General features: G+C 30.1%; 5 protein-coding genes and 1 long non-coding RNA gene across 11 annotated transcripts in view; 1 reads left to right on the top strand and 5 right to left on the bottom strand.

Moving 5' to 3' along the window:
- LOC122539163 (cadherin EGF LAG seven-pass G-type receptor 1-like) overlaps positions 1-4066 on the bottom strand; it is a 104036-nt gene extending 99970 nt beyond the window's left edge. The window contains exons 1-2 of one of the 3 annotated variants that reach the window (XM_043673842.1): positions 3579-4066; positions 758-852 (exon numbers count right to left, since the gene is read on the bottom strand). The gene's annotated coding sequence lies outside the window, so the exon portion shown is untranslated. Of the gene's footprint in view, positions 1-757; positions 1048-3578 lie in introns of those variants that run through there. The other 2 variants (XM_043673843.1, XM_043673845.1) reach the window with 2 other exon arrangements.
- A 182-nt stretch (positions 4067-4248) lies between these two features.
- Positions 4249-13275, bottom strand: LOC122539152 (codanin-1-like). 4 transcript variants are annotated; one of them, XM_043673825.1, is made up of 10 exons: positions 13227-13275; positions 7539-7833; positions 7176-7452; positions 6929-7089; positions 6274-6867; positions 5987-6214; positions 5559-5921; positions 5321-5486; positions 4965-5233; positions 4249-4870 (listed from the first exon to the last, which is right to left on the bottom strand). In XM_043673825.1, exons 2-10 carry the CDS (start codon positions 7818-7820, stop codon positions 4715-4717), a joined length of 2496 nt encoding a protein of 831 aa, XP_043529760.1. In that variant the 5' UTR covers positions 7821-7833; positions 13227-13275; the 3' UTR covers positions 4249-4714. The 4 variants fall into 4 exon arrangements, with proteins under 4 accessions (XP_043529760.1, XP_043529757.1, XP_043529758.1 ...); XM_043673822.1 differs by lacking the exon at positions 13227-13275 and adding an exon at positions 8271-8541; XM_043673823.1 differs by lacking the exon at positions 13227-13275 and adding an exon at positions 8371-8541.
- On the bottom strand, positions 8792-12072 carry LOC122539162 (procathepsin L-like). Its single transcript, XM_043673841.1, has 7 exons — positions 11984-12072; positions 10783-10894; positions 10299-10451; positions 10011-10211; positions 9356-9561; positions 9144-9295; positions 8792-9054 (listed from the first exon to the last, which is right to left on the bottom strand). The coding sequence occupies exons 2-7, from the start codon at positions 10876-10878 to the stop codon at positions 8834-8836; spliced, it is 1029 nt and encodes a 342-aa protein (XP_043529776.1). The 5' UTR covers positions 10879-10894; positions 11984-12072; the 3' UTR covers positions 8792-8833.
- LOC122539175 lies at positions 11180-18720 on the top strand. Its single transcript, XR_006308998.1, has 2 exons — positions 11180-11760; positions 18084-18720. It is a non-coding gene; the product is annotated as an uncharacterized LOC122539175 (long non-coding RNA).
- LOC122539171 (codanin-1-like) lies at positions 12366-13283 on the bottom strand. Its single transcript, XM_043673856.1, has 3 exons — positions 13214-13283; positions 12504-12795; positions 12366-12417 (listed from the first exon to the last, which is right to left on the bottom strand). The coding sequence occupies exons 1-3, from the start codon at positions 13228-13230 to the stop codon at positions 12406-12408; spliced, it is 321 nt and encodes a 106-aa protein (XP_043529791.1). The 5' UTR covers positions 13231-13283; the 3' UTR covers positions 12366-12405.
- Positions 13795-18417, bottom strand: LOC122539161 (procathepsin L-like). The gene is made up of 7 exons (XM_043673840.1): positions 18327-18417; positions 15685-15796; positions 15242-15394; positions 14951-15154; positions 14359-14564; positions 14147-14298; positions 13795-14057 (listed from the first exon to the last, which is right to left on the bottom strand). The coding sequence occupies exons 2-7, from the start codon at positions 15778-15780 to the stop codon at positions 13837-13839; spliced, it is 1032 nt and encodes a 343-aa protein (XP_043529775.1). The 5' UTR covers positions 15781-15796; positions 18327-18417; the 3' UTR covers positions 13795-13836.
- Positions 18721-19568: the final 848 nt, after the last annotated feature.

The following is a 19568-nucleotide window of genomic DNA, read 5'->3' as shown; positions in this document are numbered from 1 at the left end:
TTATATCTTTTATACTTATATATCTTTTGCACAGAGTTTTTTATATCTTTTATACTTATATATCTTTTGCACAGAGTTTTTATATCTTTTATACTTATATATCTTTTATATTTATATTTTTTTATACTTATATTCTTTATACTTATATATCTTTTATATTTATATTTTTTTATACTTATATTCTTTATACTTATATATCTTTTATATTTATATTTTTTTATACTTATATTCTTTATACTTATATATCTTTTATATTTATATTTTTTTATACTTATATTCTTTATACTTATATATCTTTTATATTTATATTTTTTTATACTTATATTCTTTATACTTATATATCTTTTATATTTATATTTTTTTATACTTATATTCTTTATACTTATATATCTTTTACACTTATATATTTTTTACTATTTCGTATTTTATATACAGAGTGGGTCACAAGTTCCTTCCCACCTATTTTCTTTTTTTTTAACGAAACATCAAAATATAAAAAAAAACTAATTCGTCTTAAAACTAATTAACTGAACTTCAAACTAGCTTTGTTTTAAATTTAATTAATTTCAAATTCAAACGTGACTGTTTTCATTACGTTTCAAAAATTATTCCCCTCAAAAACGTTGAACGAAAATGTACATAATAAAAAAGAATCACGGATTTATTTCAGTAGGAAGTACTTTTTGGCCCACCTTATACGTTTCACTCTCTTATATACGTGCATTCATATACAAGAGTAAAAAAACGGAGTACATACCTTACTCCGTGGAAATGGTCGATGCAATATTATCTTCCAGCGTTTCACCATGCGCGTGTTATATTACATCTTCCAAGCTCGACCGGGTGAAACACCTGAAAAATCGAATCGTTATTCGATTACTCGGCGGCCCCTGATACTCCGATATAATCTACCGTGCCTGCGTAATAGCCAGACATAAGGAGCTTTGATTTATGATCGCTGGCGGAAGAGCGCGATGGAACACGGAGGACGTCGAATGAGATTTACGATGCTCGATAACCTCCACGCACGCGAATCGCGCGTTAATTATTATTACGCCAACGTTCTACGATCGTCTGACGTCTGATGTTAATAATTATCTTATTAACATTAATCGAGTAATTTCCGTAGCGTGTTTATTATCGCTCTGTCGGCGAATCGTCACTCGTTAGAAGAGGAAATTAAGTAAAGATTCGAGACAGACGCACGAAGGATATGTTACAAGTGTAGAGGGGATAGTTTCGAGATCGAAGCAGAACTAGAGGAGACTGATATTCTTTTCACGCCGGGCGAGGAAAATTGAATTTGCGACGGAGCCTCTCGCATATCGCGGGAGGGGCAAATTGAAACAGGCCTGGTAATTTCCTGTAAAGAGGTGAATCAAAATGGCGCCCGACACCGCCGGCCACAAATTGCGGCTTTCCCTTACAATAGTTCGCCCCCAGCAATGGCGAGCATTTGTAACTATGACTGCGCGTCTAATCGCCGCTAATCAAGCCTAATCTCATCAACAGGCTGGCCGTAACAGGGAACGACGAAAATGTTACGTTTAATTTTCGTTCGATCTTCGTCGATTTAAACATTCGAAAATAATTATGTTGATTCGAGTCCACCTGGCCGTAAATACGCGGCATACGCGGGAGAAGAAATCACGCTCGAGTGCTCTCTCGAGAGCTCTCAGCGAACCATAAATAAATGTCGCTCGGGGAAAGCGGGCCGTTCAACGCTCGTTTGATCTTTTTAAAAAAATTACACGCCAACAGCCGTAACGGAAAACCCGTGTCCCCCGTGTGTATATTTTTCTATCCGATTTCCGGGCGGATTCGAACCTAGTGAACTTATCGTTTTCCAGCCCGATTCACAGGAACAATATCCCCGGTGATACCAGCGGTGCACATTTTTTTCAGAATCAGTCATCGTTAACGATCAGCTCCTCGCCGATCACGCTTGCCGCTCGTCACGCCCATTACTATCTATTCGCGATCCTTCAGAAATTTATTTCCACGTTCACCACCCGTGTAGAGTAAATATGCGTAAAGAATTTTCGTTTGAATTTTCGAATCAACGCTATGATTAATACGAAAGCGGATAATCCTCATTTTCCTCGCAAAGTGTAATATCCTTGGAGAACCAATCGATTCGGATTATATTTACTGATGAGTTTGATCATTCGCTTATAAACTAAGAACGAATCTTTTATTTCTCTAAACAGTGAATGCTTCTAAATTTTCAAATCACAAGAATAAGTTTGATCATTAGCTTATATATATCATCCTTTCAAACTAAGAATCTTCTGTTTCTTTGACCACTTGCGCTGGCAACCGATTGCGGACCATAACGAGTGACCAAATCGTATAAAATAATTCGTCGCTTTCTTTTTGACCTCGTCGGTACGATATCACTAAATAGAAATTATTGAGAAGTAATAAATTTATTGTTTGTTTTGCCTATTTTGTTTTACTTAAATATGATTTACTTAAAACTGAAAAAATATTGCAATTTTGAAACAAAAAATTCTCGACGTGCGTGGCACGTCGTTCCAACGCAAGAGGTTAACCACTTGCGCTGGCAACCGATTGCGGACCATAACGAGTGACCAAATCGTATAAAATAATTCGTCGCTTTCTTTTTAACCTCGTCGGTACGATATCACTAAATAGAAATTATTGAGAAATAATAAATTTATTGTTTGTTTTGTCTATTTTGTTTTACGCAAATATATTTAAAACTGAGAAAATATTGCAATTTTGGAAGAAAAAAATTCTCGACGTACGTGACACGTCGTTCCAGCGCAAGAGGTTAAAACAATTGATGCTTGAATTTAATCATTCGTCGTACAAATTACTTACTAATATGTATTACTTATGCATAGAATTAATTAATAATAATATAGTAGTGATCAATAATAATATAATAATCAAAACAGGTATAGAATATAGAATTAACATTCATCGTAATTCTTGTCCCTTAATTAGTGTTGTTTAAAGCTTAGTTTGCACTTTGATTCGACTTTCGTCGATTTGTATCTATCGAGAGTAATATCCACGTAATTTTATCTGTGATAAAAATTAGACAATCTGAGAGGGAACTTGCCTTGCGAGACGAAGAGACGATTGGCTCGATGGAAAAGCACGGATGGAAAGCATTGCGCGATTCCATGGATCGTTTGACTGTTTCTCGAACGAACCACGTGCCGGTAAACACGTGCTATAAGTATGCAGATAGCGTGCCCCCTCCGAATTAACAGGTGCCCTTGAAGGAAAGAAAATTGCAGGGACAGGCCGCGTTGTTCGACACTTGATTGCATCGCGTGTGCAGCAACATCCTCGAGAACGTGTTCGCGCTCGGACACCGGTCGATCGATCTCTTTTTGCTCACGAGAGCTGGATGCACACGATCGCCTCTTTCTTTACCCACAGAGCAAGCAAGTACACGCGAACACCGCTACAACCTGTCAACATCACCTTTTTATCGTTTTCTCTCTCTCTGTCTTTCACTCTTTCTCTCTTTCTTTTCTTATTGACATCTTAAATTCTCAGTACAACGGAGAAAAATCCTGCAAACTCTGGTAAATATTTACCTGTCACCGAAGAAGGTACGATCTCTTTTGCAAAGCATTGCGGTGTTTCTCGCGTTTAGTGATCAATCGACATTCACGTGACGAAATGGTTCATCCAATAACGATATTAACAAATGTGATGCTCCGTTTCTCGTATTGTATCTTCTCGATTATTTACATGTTAGAGTTAACGGAAAATAATATGATACAAGTCGATAAAACGGCTAAATAACTATCGTGCATTCCCTGTTATTTGGAACGAATCAAAATATAAATATAAATACTTGCGTTCGTTTAAAATATGGACGAATTTATACAAAGGAAACACATTTGTTCTTGTCCTACAGATTAATTGACAAACGTGTGAGAAATGACACGGCGTCACTCAACAAAAAAGAAAAAGAAAAAGAAAGAAAGCAAGAACACGTTGCTGCCTAATGCAACGTGACACTGAAATTTGATGGGGAAATTACGAGGCGATACGACGTACGTACGAACTCCTCGAGCAACGGCGCCGAACTGCAACGAAATTTGTTCGCGCTCAACTCGTCCGCGCATCCTATGCTGCGCATACATATACTAGAGAATTAGCGGGTTAACAAAAGCATTTGAAAATGGAAGGAATTTTCACGGACGTGATGTTAATTGGTTCACTGCAGAATTAAACGGGCAACGATTGCAAAGAGAAACGTAAAAAACAAATTCTTGTTTATTTTACATTTTTTCGTACATATGAAAAGTTAAAATTTCGTCGTTAACTATAAAATACGCATCTGTTGAATTAAAATGCAAATCCGTGCCTATGTACAAATACAACGATCGAAACTTTGTTCGTAGAATCGAGCTGTTACATATAACCATAAGAATCGTTCGTAGAATCGAGCTGTTACTTATAACCATAAGACCAACTGAATTTCAATCTCATCGCGTAACTTTTCAGAATCGGTGGTCTTTATACATCAGAATGAAATGAAATTCATTACACAGATACAAAGAATCTAAACTATATCGTAATTACAATTTTCGAAATTACGTGTTAAATACATGTCTCTTTCGCTGTAAAATTAATTAATGTACAATAATTTACATTCACATATGCACAAGAATTGTATGACTGTTTACACAGTATATCAGTTCAAAAAGAAGCTACAAGAACATCAGTCTATTGTATTGTAATCACTACAGAACTCTATCTCGTTATATGTTTCAGCTATCCAACCAAGAAGATATTTCACTTTTTCTGTTGTTTCATCTGATGCTTTAAAACCTGTTACAACTTCCATTAAACATTTTGACAGGTGCTTCAATATAGGCTGCAAATAAAAATGCAAAAACTGACTAGTTAACATAGTTTCACGCAACTGTTATATTTATTAAAATCGAATATCATGAAAATGAAATATTTACCACAGGCCAGTTCTGCCTAAATAAAGCCACGCACTGATCGCTAAAACTATCAATGTCTAAAACATTTTTCTCTATTAATCTGTTAATAAATTTTCCAAACACTACCCAAACTTCTTCCTTTTCCGGTTGCGCTAAAAGCATAACGTTTCTAGAACTAAATATTCTATGTATAGGCGAGTCTGATTCCAAAGTTTTACAACGATTCATTGCCCATATTGTTATAAATTTGTCTTGAATTTTTGACATAAACAGATCGCTTCGATAAGCAACTGTAAATAAAATAAAAATTTATGATTTTGTTCACGGTGTAATAACAAACAATAGTAAATTATACTTATACTAACATATATTCTTACCTAAAAATAATGCAAAATCTGTACTAAGGGAGTATAAAACTTTTTCCAGTCCCACAACTAAATCAGCTCTTTCGTTTAAAGTCTGATATAAATTATCTAACAAAGTCGAGACAATTGTTACTGTTAAGAAATCACCACCATTATCAAGTATAATCCATATAAGTTCCTATAACAGTTATAATAGAAAAACCGATAAGTTTTAATGTTATTCTATTGAAAAAAGTATGCAAGTAATTACCCTCAAGTTGTCAGTGACAGTTGTTGGACTCATAGCATTTTGATTATGCTTCCTTTCTTCCATAGGATGCAGTGGTGTATTGTTCCTCAAAAATCTGTTTAATTCAACTTCCATGTCTTTTATAAATAACGATCCACCTACTATGTGAGATTGTATCCATTGATGTATACGTTCCATAGCTAACCTTGTAGCAATTTTAGCACACATTTCTTTTACGGGTGTCAGCGAATCTTCCGCCAAAAGAGCATCTATGCATTTTGTTACCCGTAATTCACAAATTCCCGGTATAGATGCTTCACACTGATCTTTCAATTCTTTAGACATATTCATAGCTAATGTGTTTATATCAGTTATCACAATTGCCTAAATGAAATGACATATGAATTTGCTGCACAACTTTGGAATAATTTAAAATTTCAAAAATCTACCTTAAAATCTGTAACATTACGTTGTTCTCTAAATTTTTCGGATTGTTTTCCGATTTGTTTTTTCTTTAAAATCTCCCTAAAATTATTGAGATTCGTTTCTCTAGAGGACATTAACAAGGTATTACATATGTGTTTTACACACGTTGAAGCAACTCGTTCTGATACGAAGTCAACGGTTTTTCGAGTAGATGCAGGTTGTCCACCAAAAAATGCCTCTTCCAATTGCAACTGTTGAAATTTAATTATTACAATATTTCTTGTTAAACAAGTTAAGTTGGTCAACTTACCTCTAAATGCTTTATACCTGCACTTTTAGCAGATTTATAAAGTTGACTAGAAACTGGTGTAATATGTTTATTTGCATTGTAATTATTTAGATTTGTATTGCAATTTGATACAGATACGTTTAGTCCAATCAATGGACAACATACACGCAATGTTCTTTCATTGATGATATCCAATTTGTCCAAACTACATTTAGTTGATGTAACGGACACAGTGGGTTCTAGTAGTATATTTTTTTGCAGATAATTTCTATCAAGATGCTCCAAACTTCGCAGCTCTCTAACTTTATACATCTTTTGCCAAGTAGAATAGAAATCTTTTGGAATGTTTGGCAATTCGAATAACCAACTTAAGGTATATTTAAGAAAAATCGCCGTTTGTTGAGAAATAAAACTATCAGATGTTGAAAAGTCAAAATGATTTACAACTTTATAAATATAATACAAAAGCTCCAAAGTTTGTTTATAATATGGTAAACGAAGAGACACTGTATCCATCATAGCTAAATATTTTGCTACCCAAGGTACAGTTAATGATAATTTTCTTAATGCAATTGCATTATAAAGACAAAGATGTAAATTTATTGCTGGTACGACCTAAATAAAAAATATTAACATTAATTTCATTTACACAAATATGTAAAGCAGAAAAACTTACTTTACTCCTTATTTCCACTTGAGTTGCTATTAAATCTTTAAAATTATTAGATTCCGATCTATATGGTAACGATACAACGAGACCTAACACTTTTGCAAGAAGTCTTAAACTGGATAAACAAATAATAAAATTTTGTTGTGTTTGTTCATCGACCGTTGTTTCTATTATAAGAAAAAAACAATACTATTATATCAATAGTGCATGGAAATGTATGACTTACTAATGTTACACACATATACATTAATACCTGAATCTTCTATTTCGCTATTATTAAACTGAGTGTCATTCAATTCCATTATCTCGTGGATTAAGCAATTTTCTAAATGAATGTAAAAATTTGGATTAAAAGCATATAATATAAAATCCTTGAAAAATTCTTGCACTCCAGGAAAAGATGGTTGTGTAATTTGATTTTTAGAGGGCTGTGGAGTTACTAGTCGCTTTTGCAGTTGATTTAACTTCTTTGGATTTATGTGTTTCAATGTCTTTAAAACGCTTATACTTTCATCATCTTCTACTTCTGTCTAAAAATAACAAAGATAAGCTAAAAAACTAATGGCCAAAGAAACCAAAACATTTACAAACATATAACTTTATTTCTTACGCTTACCTGTTGTCTATTTTGTATACACGAAATCAAAAGTTGTGACTTAAACAATCTTGCAAAATGATAATAATTTACAGCATCATTATGCAATGTTAACATAGTTCTTATTTTACTTCCTAAAGCTATTTGAAATGTCCATCCATGCACTGAGTGATTTTTTTCCCATATTCTAAATATTTCATAAAAGGTGTCTCTTTGATTTTTGAATGTCTGAAAAGCAGCTGCAGATGGAAAATTTTCACGGTTGTCTGTATCTATTTGAAAACACACATTTAATTCGCCCATTGTATGTAAGTGGCTGTAAAAAAAGGAAATAAATGTAAAGGAACAACATTTTTATATGTAGTGAATGTTTATACATGCATATATACTTTATACGTTATACATCTTTTCTCAATTTTTTTCAATTATATGTTAATGCTCATATTAACATAAAAATATTCATATTAACATTGAACAATAATATTATAGGAAAATTTATAATGATCAAAATAAAGAAATGTTACGTAACGACCAACAAAGAACTTATTTAATAAAATATTTTGAATTTTACGCACTCTAAAATCATTAATATATTTTATTTTTATTAGCGTAAAATAGTTTAGAAAAATAATTCTTTATGTAAACATACAACTACTTTTGTTTGACCAAATACAAGTACAAATATCGTTGTCAGTTATAATCATTATATATGTACTTAATGAATATATTTTTTTACAAATCTTTTAAACGTACTCATCTATTGAAATTGCCAAATATATAGCAGAATGTCGAATAATTTTAAAATTTAATAGGTTATGTTTGTAACTGTAAATACGTTTTAATGTATACTAACGCAAACAAAATTCTCAAAATTTTAGTTCACTCATTCGTAATTCGTTATTTGATAAAAACTTTGAAATTTTTACATAACGCTATATTTTACAACAGGTATATAACAATGCCATAGCATTCCACATTGTAAGCGTTTACAGGTCTCGGCACATCCTAATTCAATGGCATCCATCTTGAATTCACATTAGTTTAGGCGTCCAACATACTTCATAAATAAGGAACTAGTAAATATATTACTATTGTAAAAGGACATATTACTAATTACAAACATATACTACTATTGTTACATACATTAAACGGTAGTATTAAGACAATATAATATTAATCAGAACCTTTATTCAACAAACAAAAATATGTATTTTTTGATTTACAGAAATTGAAATATAGTTATTGTCATTAATTTTCTTTTTTGTCTTTTTACTTTTTATTTGCATTCTCAAAATATTTATAAAAATTTTAATAAATTATCCTTTGGATCCAACAAGAGGATAGACAGCATCGGTAGCGATACCACAATGGTTCTGTTTATTTCTAGCCATTTTAATATACCCATTGTTACCCCATGCCTCACTCCAACTATTCTTTACTAGCCAATAATCCTGACCATTTTCATCAGTTCCATATCCCACTACTAATACTCCATGGTCCAAATTTTGTGAAGAGCACTTTGGTTCATAATAGATTCCTGTAATTTATACAAATTCACTTTGTTAAACTACTGGAACATTTTCAAATTCATAACTTAGTGTCAAACTGTACAATAAGCAAACAAACCTTCAGAATAAAATTGGAAAGACTGATGAGAAGCATCAATAGCAACAGAAACTGGCCCCTTAGTAGCAACTGCTGCTTTAAGCTTTTGCTCATCCCCTACTGGAATGCACACAAAGCCATTATCACTGGCACCTTTATTTACCGCATCATACCTATACATATAAATTAATCAATCATACTATCTAGCAAAGATCTTTTCTTGTAATTCTTACCTGCAATTATCATTTTTAGCTTCATATGGATAATTAGCTTCCTTATCTAAACCTCCATTGTCTTGAATATATTGGAAAGCTACAGCCGTTGCTCCTCCATTGCATCCATGATTACCGTTTTTTCCAGAGCAATCAATTAAATTTTGTTCACTTAAAGAAACTAGAACTCCCGTTCGTAGAAAATGTTGTCCCTCTAAAGCGCCAGTCTATAAATATAATAATTATAATTTATCCATTTCATTAAAACTTGACTGCAATACGTTACAATTTTACTATTAATTTTTCATAAATAGTTCAATGATTTATAAATATAAATATTTAATTATATAAAATGTCTGACAATTTTTCAAGTACTTCCGGCCGACTGATGAAAAAATATTTTAAATGTTGTAGCTAAAAGCTGACTGACTTTTGTTTAAAACATTTTTTCATCACATCATCGAAAGTACTTAAAAAATTGTGGTAAATATTACATGAGATATACAGGGTGTTTCGTCTGAGTACAGTGAGATATTTCACCGTACTCAGTTAGACTCAATACCTTGTATATTTGTAATATTTCATTTTGTTATTTCTAAATATTATTATTATTACATTATAATTATTTTATTTTATTATATCTAAATTATTCTATACTATCAATCATAATACTAACTGCAGAGAATGCCCAACATGATCCACATTGTTTTTGATCTTTAACGGGAGTTACAGCGCCGTGTTCTCTCCAATCCATTTTGGTTGGTAATACATTTTTTGATGGAGAAAATACAAGACAAATCAGAGGTCTTTCAGATCTTAATTGAGTACTTATGGATTTATTAAAACCGTTTAATGTATTCACGAACTCATGTTGTAGCTGAAAATCAAATTACATAATTCTCAAAAAATATGTACATTTAATATACATAATGTGAAATTACTTACAACTTTATAATTTACTCACCAAGTCACCATACTTATTCATCTTTAATTTATACGAAACTTTTTTCATTTCGTAATCCTCATTATGTTTATCTATTTTATATTTATTGTCCATAAATATCTTCATTCTGAATCTCTCCTCAATATCATTTTTATATGTTTTATTATGTTCCATCTAGAAATTAATAATACAATAAAATATTTTTTATAATTTATAACTACTTATGTTATTGTTAAAATACATTTGTGTGGGATATTAACAAATATTATTATTAATTGAACAAACAATTACACAAATTCTTTATCTGCACATGATTGGTAAAGACCTACATGATACAACATAAGATGTCCACATGCATAACGTAACAGATTTAGTTAAAAGACATAAAATTTTTATATACTACACAAGATATATACTACACAAGATATATACTACACAAGATATATAAAATATGTTACAAAATTGACCTATTACTGGCCTTTTCCAAAACAATAGATTTAATTACCTTAAATGATGCCCATTCTTGATGAGTCAATTCGGTAAAAGGTAAAGCCTGTGTCGTAGCAAATACTATTGCAATTAAAGGCAAAAATGTCTTCATGATTTTAAAATTATATCTGGAAACATATACGTATCTATAAATTAATTTCTTAGTAAAAATATATTATCTTCTATGCTCTATCTTATCTCGAATTATTCCCAAATTTTTTTCCTACAAAAACAGCAAAATATGAAAACCAATATATTATTCTATTGTATCTCATATTATATATCTCATATATCATGCCGTCATTAATTATCTATTATCAAAACAAAATAAAATTTTAAGAAAGCGTGGTTGTCTAGATAATTACAAAAAATGACTAATTCATGCAAATGTAATAAATTTACATTTCTAGTTAAAAAAATTGATAGCACATGTTTAATTTAAATAGATGGCTACCTTTAATGAGAATTTTATGCAAATAGCATTTTACGTATGTAGAATTTTACGTAACGAATAATGTTATTAAATAACTCGAAATATTCGGATCACTGAAAGTAAATCATGACGCTAGAACATTTTTTGCATAACAAAAATTATTCATATATTTCAATATTTTGTGATTTATCATGTACGAAGAGTGTTAATGAAATGCAGTATTAAATGAATTCGAAATAAAACTGAAGAATCTCGAACTGAAGCAACGGCATACATTAGTGTCAAAAATACCTAAAATAATGAAGAGTAGCAACAAAGCAAAGCACGGTTCATTTAAAGGTGTTACAAATTGTGATAAAAAAAAGTGTATATATATCTTGATTTCTTTTTAGAATCCAGATTTACGATAATGCATCTGTATACGCTGTAAAACTGATCCAATTTTACGAAGAAAAACTTATCTATTTTGTTGCAACCCGCACGTGAAGAAGTGTAAATTACTAAGTCAACAAGGAACACAAAGAAGTGACCCTGTTTATGACCATTTTTATATAGAAACATGTGTAAACATATTCCACAATTTATTATACTCGGATTAAAATTAAACATTTGCCAAGAATAGAGAAATGCAAACAATTTTCAGAAGGAGGAAACCACTATATAATAACAAAAACATAACAAAACAAGACATAATAAAATGAAAATCAAATACTGTTGTATTTGCGTGTAAGAAGTCAGGTGTCCTTACTGTCATAAACGACTGAATAAATTTCAAATGTTTTACCAATAACTGACAGGACTCGTCGCACAGCACCAAATAATCAAGGTAAAATAGCCGTTACTCCAGACTAAAGAAAAGCGCTCGCTCCTTTTTATACCCTACAGATACCCCTTCCACTGGGTGAGTCAATGTTGGTCATGTTTTATCATGACGTTTTTAACGTCCCCCAATTTCCGAGTCCGAGGTCTTATAATTCATTTAAAAAATAAGAAAATTATTAACCTGCGCGCGCACACACATATAGGATTTAAAACCTGGTATTAATAAAATCGTGATACTAAAATATAATAGAAAAATAAATTTATTTAAATTAGAGAAACTATCCTTGACTAGTAAGACTTGAATCTATACTAAAAATATGAATTATATACAATATATACTTTGGATTTACCTGTTTCAATGTATATAAAACACTTATACTTTCGTCATCTTTCTATCTAAAAATAACAAAGACAAATTACAAAACTAATGGCTAAGGGAACTAAAACATTTACAAACATATAACTTTATTTCTTACGCTTACCTGTTGTCTATTTTGTATACATGAAATCAAAAGTTGTGACTTAAACAATCTTGCAAAATAATAATTTACAGCATCATTATGCAATGTTAACATGGTTCTTATTTTACTTCCTAAAGCTATTTGAAATGTCCACCCAGGCAGTGAATAATTTTTTTCCCACATTCTAAATATCTCAAAAAAGGTGTCTCTTTGATTTTTGAGTATCTGAAAACCTGCTTCAGATGGAAAATTTTTACGGTCGTCTGTATCTATTTGAAAACACACATTTAATTCGCCCATTGTACATAAGTAGCTGTAAAAAAAAAATAAATAGTAAAGACTTAAAGAAACATTTTTATATGTAGTGAATGTTTATACATGCATATATACTTTATACGTTATACATCTTTTCTCAATTTTTTCAATTATATGCTAGTACTCATATTAACATAAAAATATTCATATTAATATTCAATAATATTAAATTTATAAGGATCAAAATAAAGAAATGTTACGTAACGACTAACAAAGAACTTATTTAATAAAATATTTTTAATTTTACGCACTCTAAAATCATTAATATATTTTATTTTTATTAGCGTAAAATAGTTTAGAAAAATAATTTTTTATGTAAACATACAACTACTTTTGTTTAACCAAATACAAGTACAAATATCGTCGTCAGTTATAATCATTATATATGTACTTAATGAATGTATTTTTTTACAAATCTTTTAAACGTACTCATCTATTGAAATTGCCAAATATATAGCAGAATGTCGACTAATTTTAAAATTTAATAGGTTATGTTTGTAACTGTAAATACGTTTTAATGTATACTAACGCAAACAAAATTCTCAAAATTTTAGTTCACTCATTCGTAATTCGTTATTTGATAAAAACTTTGAAATTTCTACATAACGCTATATTTTACAACAGGTATATAACAATGCCATAGCATTCCACATTGTAAGCGTTTACAGGTCGCGGAACATCCTAATTCAATGGCATCCATCTTGAATTTAAAAACTCACATTGGTTTAGGCGTCCAACATCCTTCGTAAATACGGAACTAATAAATATATTACTATTGTACAAGGATATACTACTATATATACAAATATATACTACTACTATTACTTGTAATAGTATATATATTGTAATACTACATATATTAAACAGTAGTATTAAAACAATATAATATTAATAAAAAGCCTTTATTCAACAAACAAAAAGATTATTTTTTCATGTACAGAAACTGAAATATAATTAAATACTTATTATCATTAATTTTCTTTTTTGTCTTTTTACTTTTTATTTGCATTCCCAAAATATTTATAAAAATTTTAATAAATTATCCTTTGGCTCCAACAAGAGGATAGCTGGCACTGGAAGCGATACCACAATGATTCTGTTTATTCCTAGCCATTTTAATATACCCACTGTTACCCCATGCCTCACTCCAACTATTCTTTACTAGCCAATAGTCCTGACCATTTTCATCAGTTCCATATCCCACTACTAATACTCCATGGTCCAAATTTTGTGAAGAGCACTCTGGTTCATAATAGATTCCTGTAATTTATACATTTTCACTTTGTAAAACTACTTATACATTTTCAAATTCATAACTTAGTGTCAAACTGTGCAATAAGTAAACAAACCTTCAGAATAAAATTGGAAAGACTGATGAGAAGCATCAATAGCAACAGAAACTGGTCCGATAGTAGCAACTGCTGCTTTAAGCTTGTGCTCATCCCCTTCTGGAATGTCTACAAAGCCGATATCACTGGCACCATTGTTTATCGGATTATACCTGTACATATAAAACAATTAATCATAATATCTAAAAACGATCTTTTCTTATAATTCTTACCTGCAATTATCATTTTCAGCTTCATATGGATAACTAATTTCTGTATCTAAACCTCCATTGTCTTTAATATACTGAAAAGCTTGATCCATCAGTCCTCCGTTGCAACCATTATTACCGTATTTTCCAGAGCAATCGATTAAATTTTGTTCACTTAAAGAAACTAAAACTCCCGTTCGTCGAAAATGTTGTCCCTCTAAAGCGCCAGTCTATATAATAATTATAATTTATCCATTTCATTAAAACTTGACTACAATACGTTACAATTTTACTATTAATTTTTTATAAATAGTTGAATAAATTATAAATATAAATATTTAATTATATACAATGTTTCACGATTTTTCAAACACTTCTGGTACTCTGATGAAAAAGTATTTTAAACTTTCAAAAGTTGTAGCTGAAAACTGATTGACTTTTGTTTAAAACACTTTTTCATCACATCATCGGAAGAATTTCAAAAATTGTGGTCAATATTACACGAGATATATATTTATAATATTTTATTTTGTTATTTCTAAATATTATTAATATTATATTATAATTATTTTATTTTATTATATCTAAACTCTATACTATCAGTCATAATACTAACTGCAGAGAATGACCAGCATGATCCACAATGCCCCTGATCCTTAACAGGCGTTACAGCACCGAGTTCTCTCCAATCTACACTCTTTGGTAATACAACATTTGCTGGTTCAATAAATGCAGCAGAACTCAGAGGTCTTTCAGTTCTTATGTGAGTATGTCTAGATTTATTAAAACCGTTTAATATACTAACAAACTCATAATGTAACTGAAAATCAAATTACATACTTCTCAAAAAATATGTACATTTAATATATATAATATGAAATTACTTACAACTTTATAATTTACTCACCAAGTCACCATACTTATTCATCTTTAGTTTATACGTAACTCCTTTCATTTCATAATTCCCATTATGTTTAGCTATTTTATGTTTATTGTCCATAAATATCTTCATTCTAAATCTCTCCTCAATATCATTTTTATATGTTTTATTATGTTCCATCTAGAAATTAATAATACAATAAAATATTTCTTTTTTTATAATTTATAACTACTTATGTTATTGTTAATATACATTTATGTGGGATATTAACAAATATTATTATTAAATGAACAAGCAATTTTAAATAAATTTTATCTGCACATGATTAAAGGTAAAGACCGACATGGTACAACATACGATGTCCACAAGCATGATGCAATTCATTTAGTTAAAGACATGAAATTTTTAATGTTACAAAATTGCCCTATCATTGGCCTTTTTTTATCCATAGATACAATTGATTTAATTACCTTAAATGTTGCCCATTCTTGACTAACCAATTCGAAGAAGGACACAGCCTGTGCCGTAGCAAATATTGTTGCAATTAAAAACAAAAATGTCTTCATGATTCTAAAATTATACCTGGAAACATACATGTACATATGGTATATACCTGCAAGTTAATTTCTTAGTAAAAATATTATTTATTATCTTCTATGCATTTCATTAGTCAACTGTTCTCAAATTTTTTTCCTAGAAAAATGTTATCATTTCTATATCGTTCTATTGTGACGGTCATTAATTACTTATTATCAAAAGAAGATAAAATTTCAAGAAGGCGTTATTGTCTAGATAATTACAGGAAATGACTAATTCATGCAAATGTAATAAATTTACATTTCTAGACAAAAAAATTGATAGCACATGTTTAATTTAAATAGATGGCTACGTTTGATTAGAATTTTATACAAATAGCATTTTACGCGTGTAGAATTTTACGTCTGTAACGAATAATATTATTAAATAACAAACTCGAAATATTCGAATCACTGAAAATAAGTCACTACGCTAGAACATTTTTTGCATAACAAAAATTATTCATATATTTCAATATTTCCTGATTTATCATATATGAAGAGCGTTGAGAAATGAATTCGAAATAAAACAAATTCTCAAACTGAAGCAACCACACTCATTAGTGTCAAAAAATATCAAAAACTGTAAAAAGGAACCGTAAGACAAAACACGATTTATTAAAAGACGTTGCAAATTATATTATATATACTGAACATCCATCATCGTTATTTCAATTCACAAGACAAATTATAGCAGAAAACTATTAATGCAAATATTTTGGGTCTTGACCTAACGACACTAGAACATTTTTTGCATAACAAGAAAAAATTATTCATATGTTTCAATATTTCGTGATTTATCATATACGGGTAGTAAATGAGTTCGAAGTAAAACAGATTCTCAAACAGAAGCAACGACACTCATTAGTGTCAAAAATGCTCAAAATAACGAAGAGTAGCCACAAAGCAAAGCATGATTTATTATAAAGGCGTTGCAAATTGTGATAAAAAAAGTATATATATATACTGAACAGCCACCAGCGTTTTTCCAATTCACAAGACAAATCATAGAAAACTGTTAATGCAAATATTTTGGGTTTTTTATACTATATCATGCAAGATTGGAACTGAAGGGAAAAATCTGCATTAATAACGAAAAGCGAAATAGCGAATCCAATGGCGAATCAACGAAAAATTTAATCGACAGCAATTAATAATCTGAATCGCGATCCGGTTAATTTGACAAAACAAATATCAAATTCATCGATAGAATATAAATAAATCAAATGTCAAATATTTCAGTTTGACAAGGGAACAAATCGCAGAACGCCCTTTTGAATCTAGATTTAAACTAATGAAACTGTATACTGACTCAATATTACAAAGAAAAATTTACATATTTTGTCCCAGCCCACACATTCCCGGGATGTGAATACAAATTGAATATTGTTGGGAACAATTCGTTTAAGCACACATACATACATAAGAACAACATGAAGGTACACACGAATCAAAACATTCATACTGTTGTACAAAAAAAAAAAAAATTTTAAATAGAAAAACATCTAAAATCTTTATATTATTGTCTAATAGTTACTCTTAAATTAATATAACATAATAAAATTATAATATAAAAATATAATATTGCTGTATTATATTATTATTATATTACCTTTATATTATTATCTAATAATGTGATGAAAGTAACAGACCGAAAAGAAATTTGACAACGGTTAAACACTATTTGATACGTACATATTATCAACTGAAATAAATATTCATTAGATGGTAACTGTGTTAGAAGCAGAATAATTGTTCCTTATTATACATAAAACTTTACGATACTGATTGTGAGATTAATCGCATATTCCGAGTTCGTAGTATTATTCGTTACAAATACAAAATCGTACATGAAAAACATAAGCGTTAAGTTATTGAGAAATTAAAGGTGGTATACGCATGCTTTCTTCTAACTGTATTATTTAATTCAATTTAAACAATAACGATAGTGAATGAAAAAAATTTTGAATCGTGTTAAAATGAATGTTTCGTAACTTTCTTCCTTAATAAAAAATATGTGATTATGTCGTTGCTTGATATATCTTCACGATACACGTACACAAATTTCTATTGCGCACAAAATTTTACGTTACGTGCAACATTGACATCGTATCAACAAAGAAATAATCGCATGGCAGTCATCAAATATAATTCTGTGCAACAGAATCACATGTATATTAAATATATATCATATACATTAGCATTTATTTCGACCGTCACAAATGTGAACAAGTATAAATTACTAACAAAGAGCACAAAGAAGTAGCCCTCTCTACGGTCATTTTCCTGTAGAGATGTAAACGTATTCCATAATTTATTGTACTCGGATTAAAATGAAATGTTTGCCAAGAATAAAGGAATGCAAACATATTCAGAAAGAGGAAACCACTATAATAAAATGAACGTCAAACATTCTTCTTCTTTGTGTTCTTTGTTGTATAATATTGTCGTGTAATTGCTGGAAAGTATTTGCATGTAATTAATAAGTTAAGTGACGCTAGCGTTATAAACGATGGTACAAATTTTAAATGTTTTACCAAGAATAATTCAACAGTTGACAGGACTCGTCGAACAACACTAATCAATCACGATGTAACAACCGTTACTCCAGACTAATGTGACTGTAACCGTTCTCTCTTATTTTCTATAGACTCCTACTGCGTGAGTCAACGTCCGTCAGCTTTTATTGTGCGACAGCGTTCCCCAACTTTCGTGTCCATTATGATGTCTAATGATTCATTAAAAAAATAAGAAAATTATTGAGCTGCAATGCATACACACACACACCTAGTATTAACAAAATCGTGATATTAAAATATAATAGAAACAAAATTGTTTAAAGTATAGAAACTATCCTTGACTAATAAATCTTGAATCTATTGTATACTAAGAATATGAATCTTATTATGTACAATATATACTGTATTTATTTGAAGCGTTTTTTAATTGAAAAATGTAATGTTAATCTCGGTAGAAACGTGCAACTTAATTAGTTGCACATATTAAACGTAAATTATCAGCTTTTTGCGTTATTTCTTACGTAAATTTATGTTTCAAATCCTTTGTATTTATTGTTCTTTTGAGTTTGTCGAAATCTGAATTATCATGAACATCGATAAATATTTTACGATAATTTAAACGATATTCGTTTAGTCGATCTTTGTTTTTAACGATCTTTATCTCCAACGTTATCTTTGGTTGATATTAATAAAATTTCAACTCATTGGGAAACACTGTATAATAGGGTAAATAACGCATAATCTTTATCAATCACGTGCATTTATCTCTAATATTTTATATAAAACGATTTAAATACGAAACCATTACGCATTACAATTGTCATGTGATTCTGATAAATGTTTAGCAACGTTAACTCATATTTCAAACACATGTGTTTAAACACATGAATGATGCATTCTATCACAAGCAACGCTTACACATTCTTCAAATTGCGTCTTAATCATCTGACTTTGTAATCTGTTGGCACTATTTTATTAATTGTTTTAATCAATCTCTCATTAATTAGACATTTTTGTATCCGTGCATTTATTCAAATCGAAATCTAAAAATTGGAAATACATAGTATGTATCTCAAAATGTCGAAGTATTTTCTAACAAATAAATGATGAAATGACAAAGATTTATCGACCCGAAACGTAGAGTTCGGTCAAACTCTAAATTTCTAAACTAGATAAATCAGATTTATCAGTGTGAAATGTAGAGCTCGGTCATTTTGATGATGTAGGTTCTACGTATCTATCAATAATATAGTCTATGCC

Source organism: Frieseomelitta varia, unplaced genomic scaffold (assembly GCF_011392965.1).
Source record: "Frieseomelitta varia isolate USP_RPSP 00005682 unplaced genomic scaffold, Fvar_1.2 scaffold_192, whole genome shotgun sequence".
NCBI classification, from domain to species: Eukaryota; Metazoa; Arthropoda; class Insecta; order Hymenoptera; family Apidae; genus Frieseomelitta; species Frieseomelitta varia.
The sequence above is the reverse complement of the archived record's forward strand: the minus strand, read 5'-3'. Positions and strand labels throughout refer to the sequence as shown.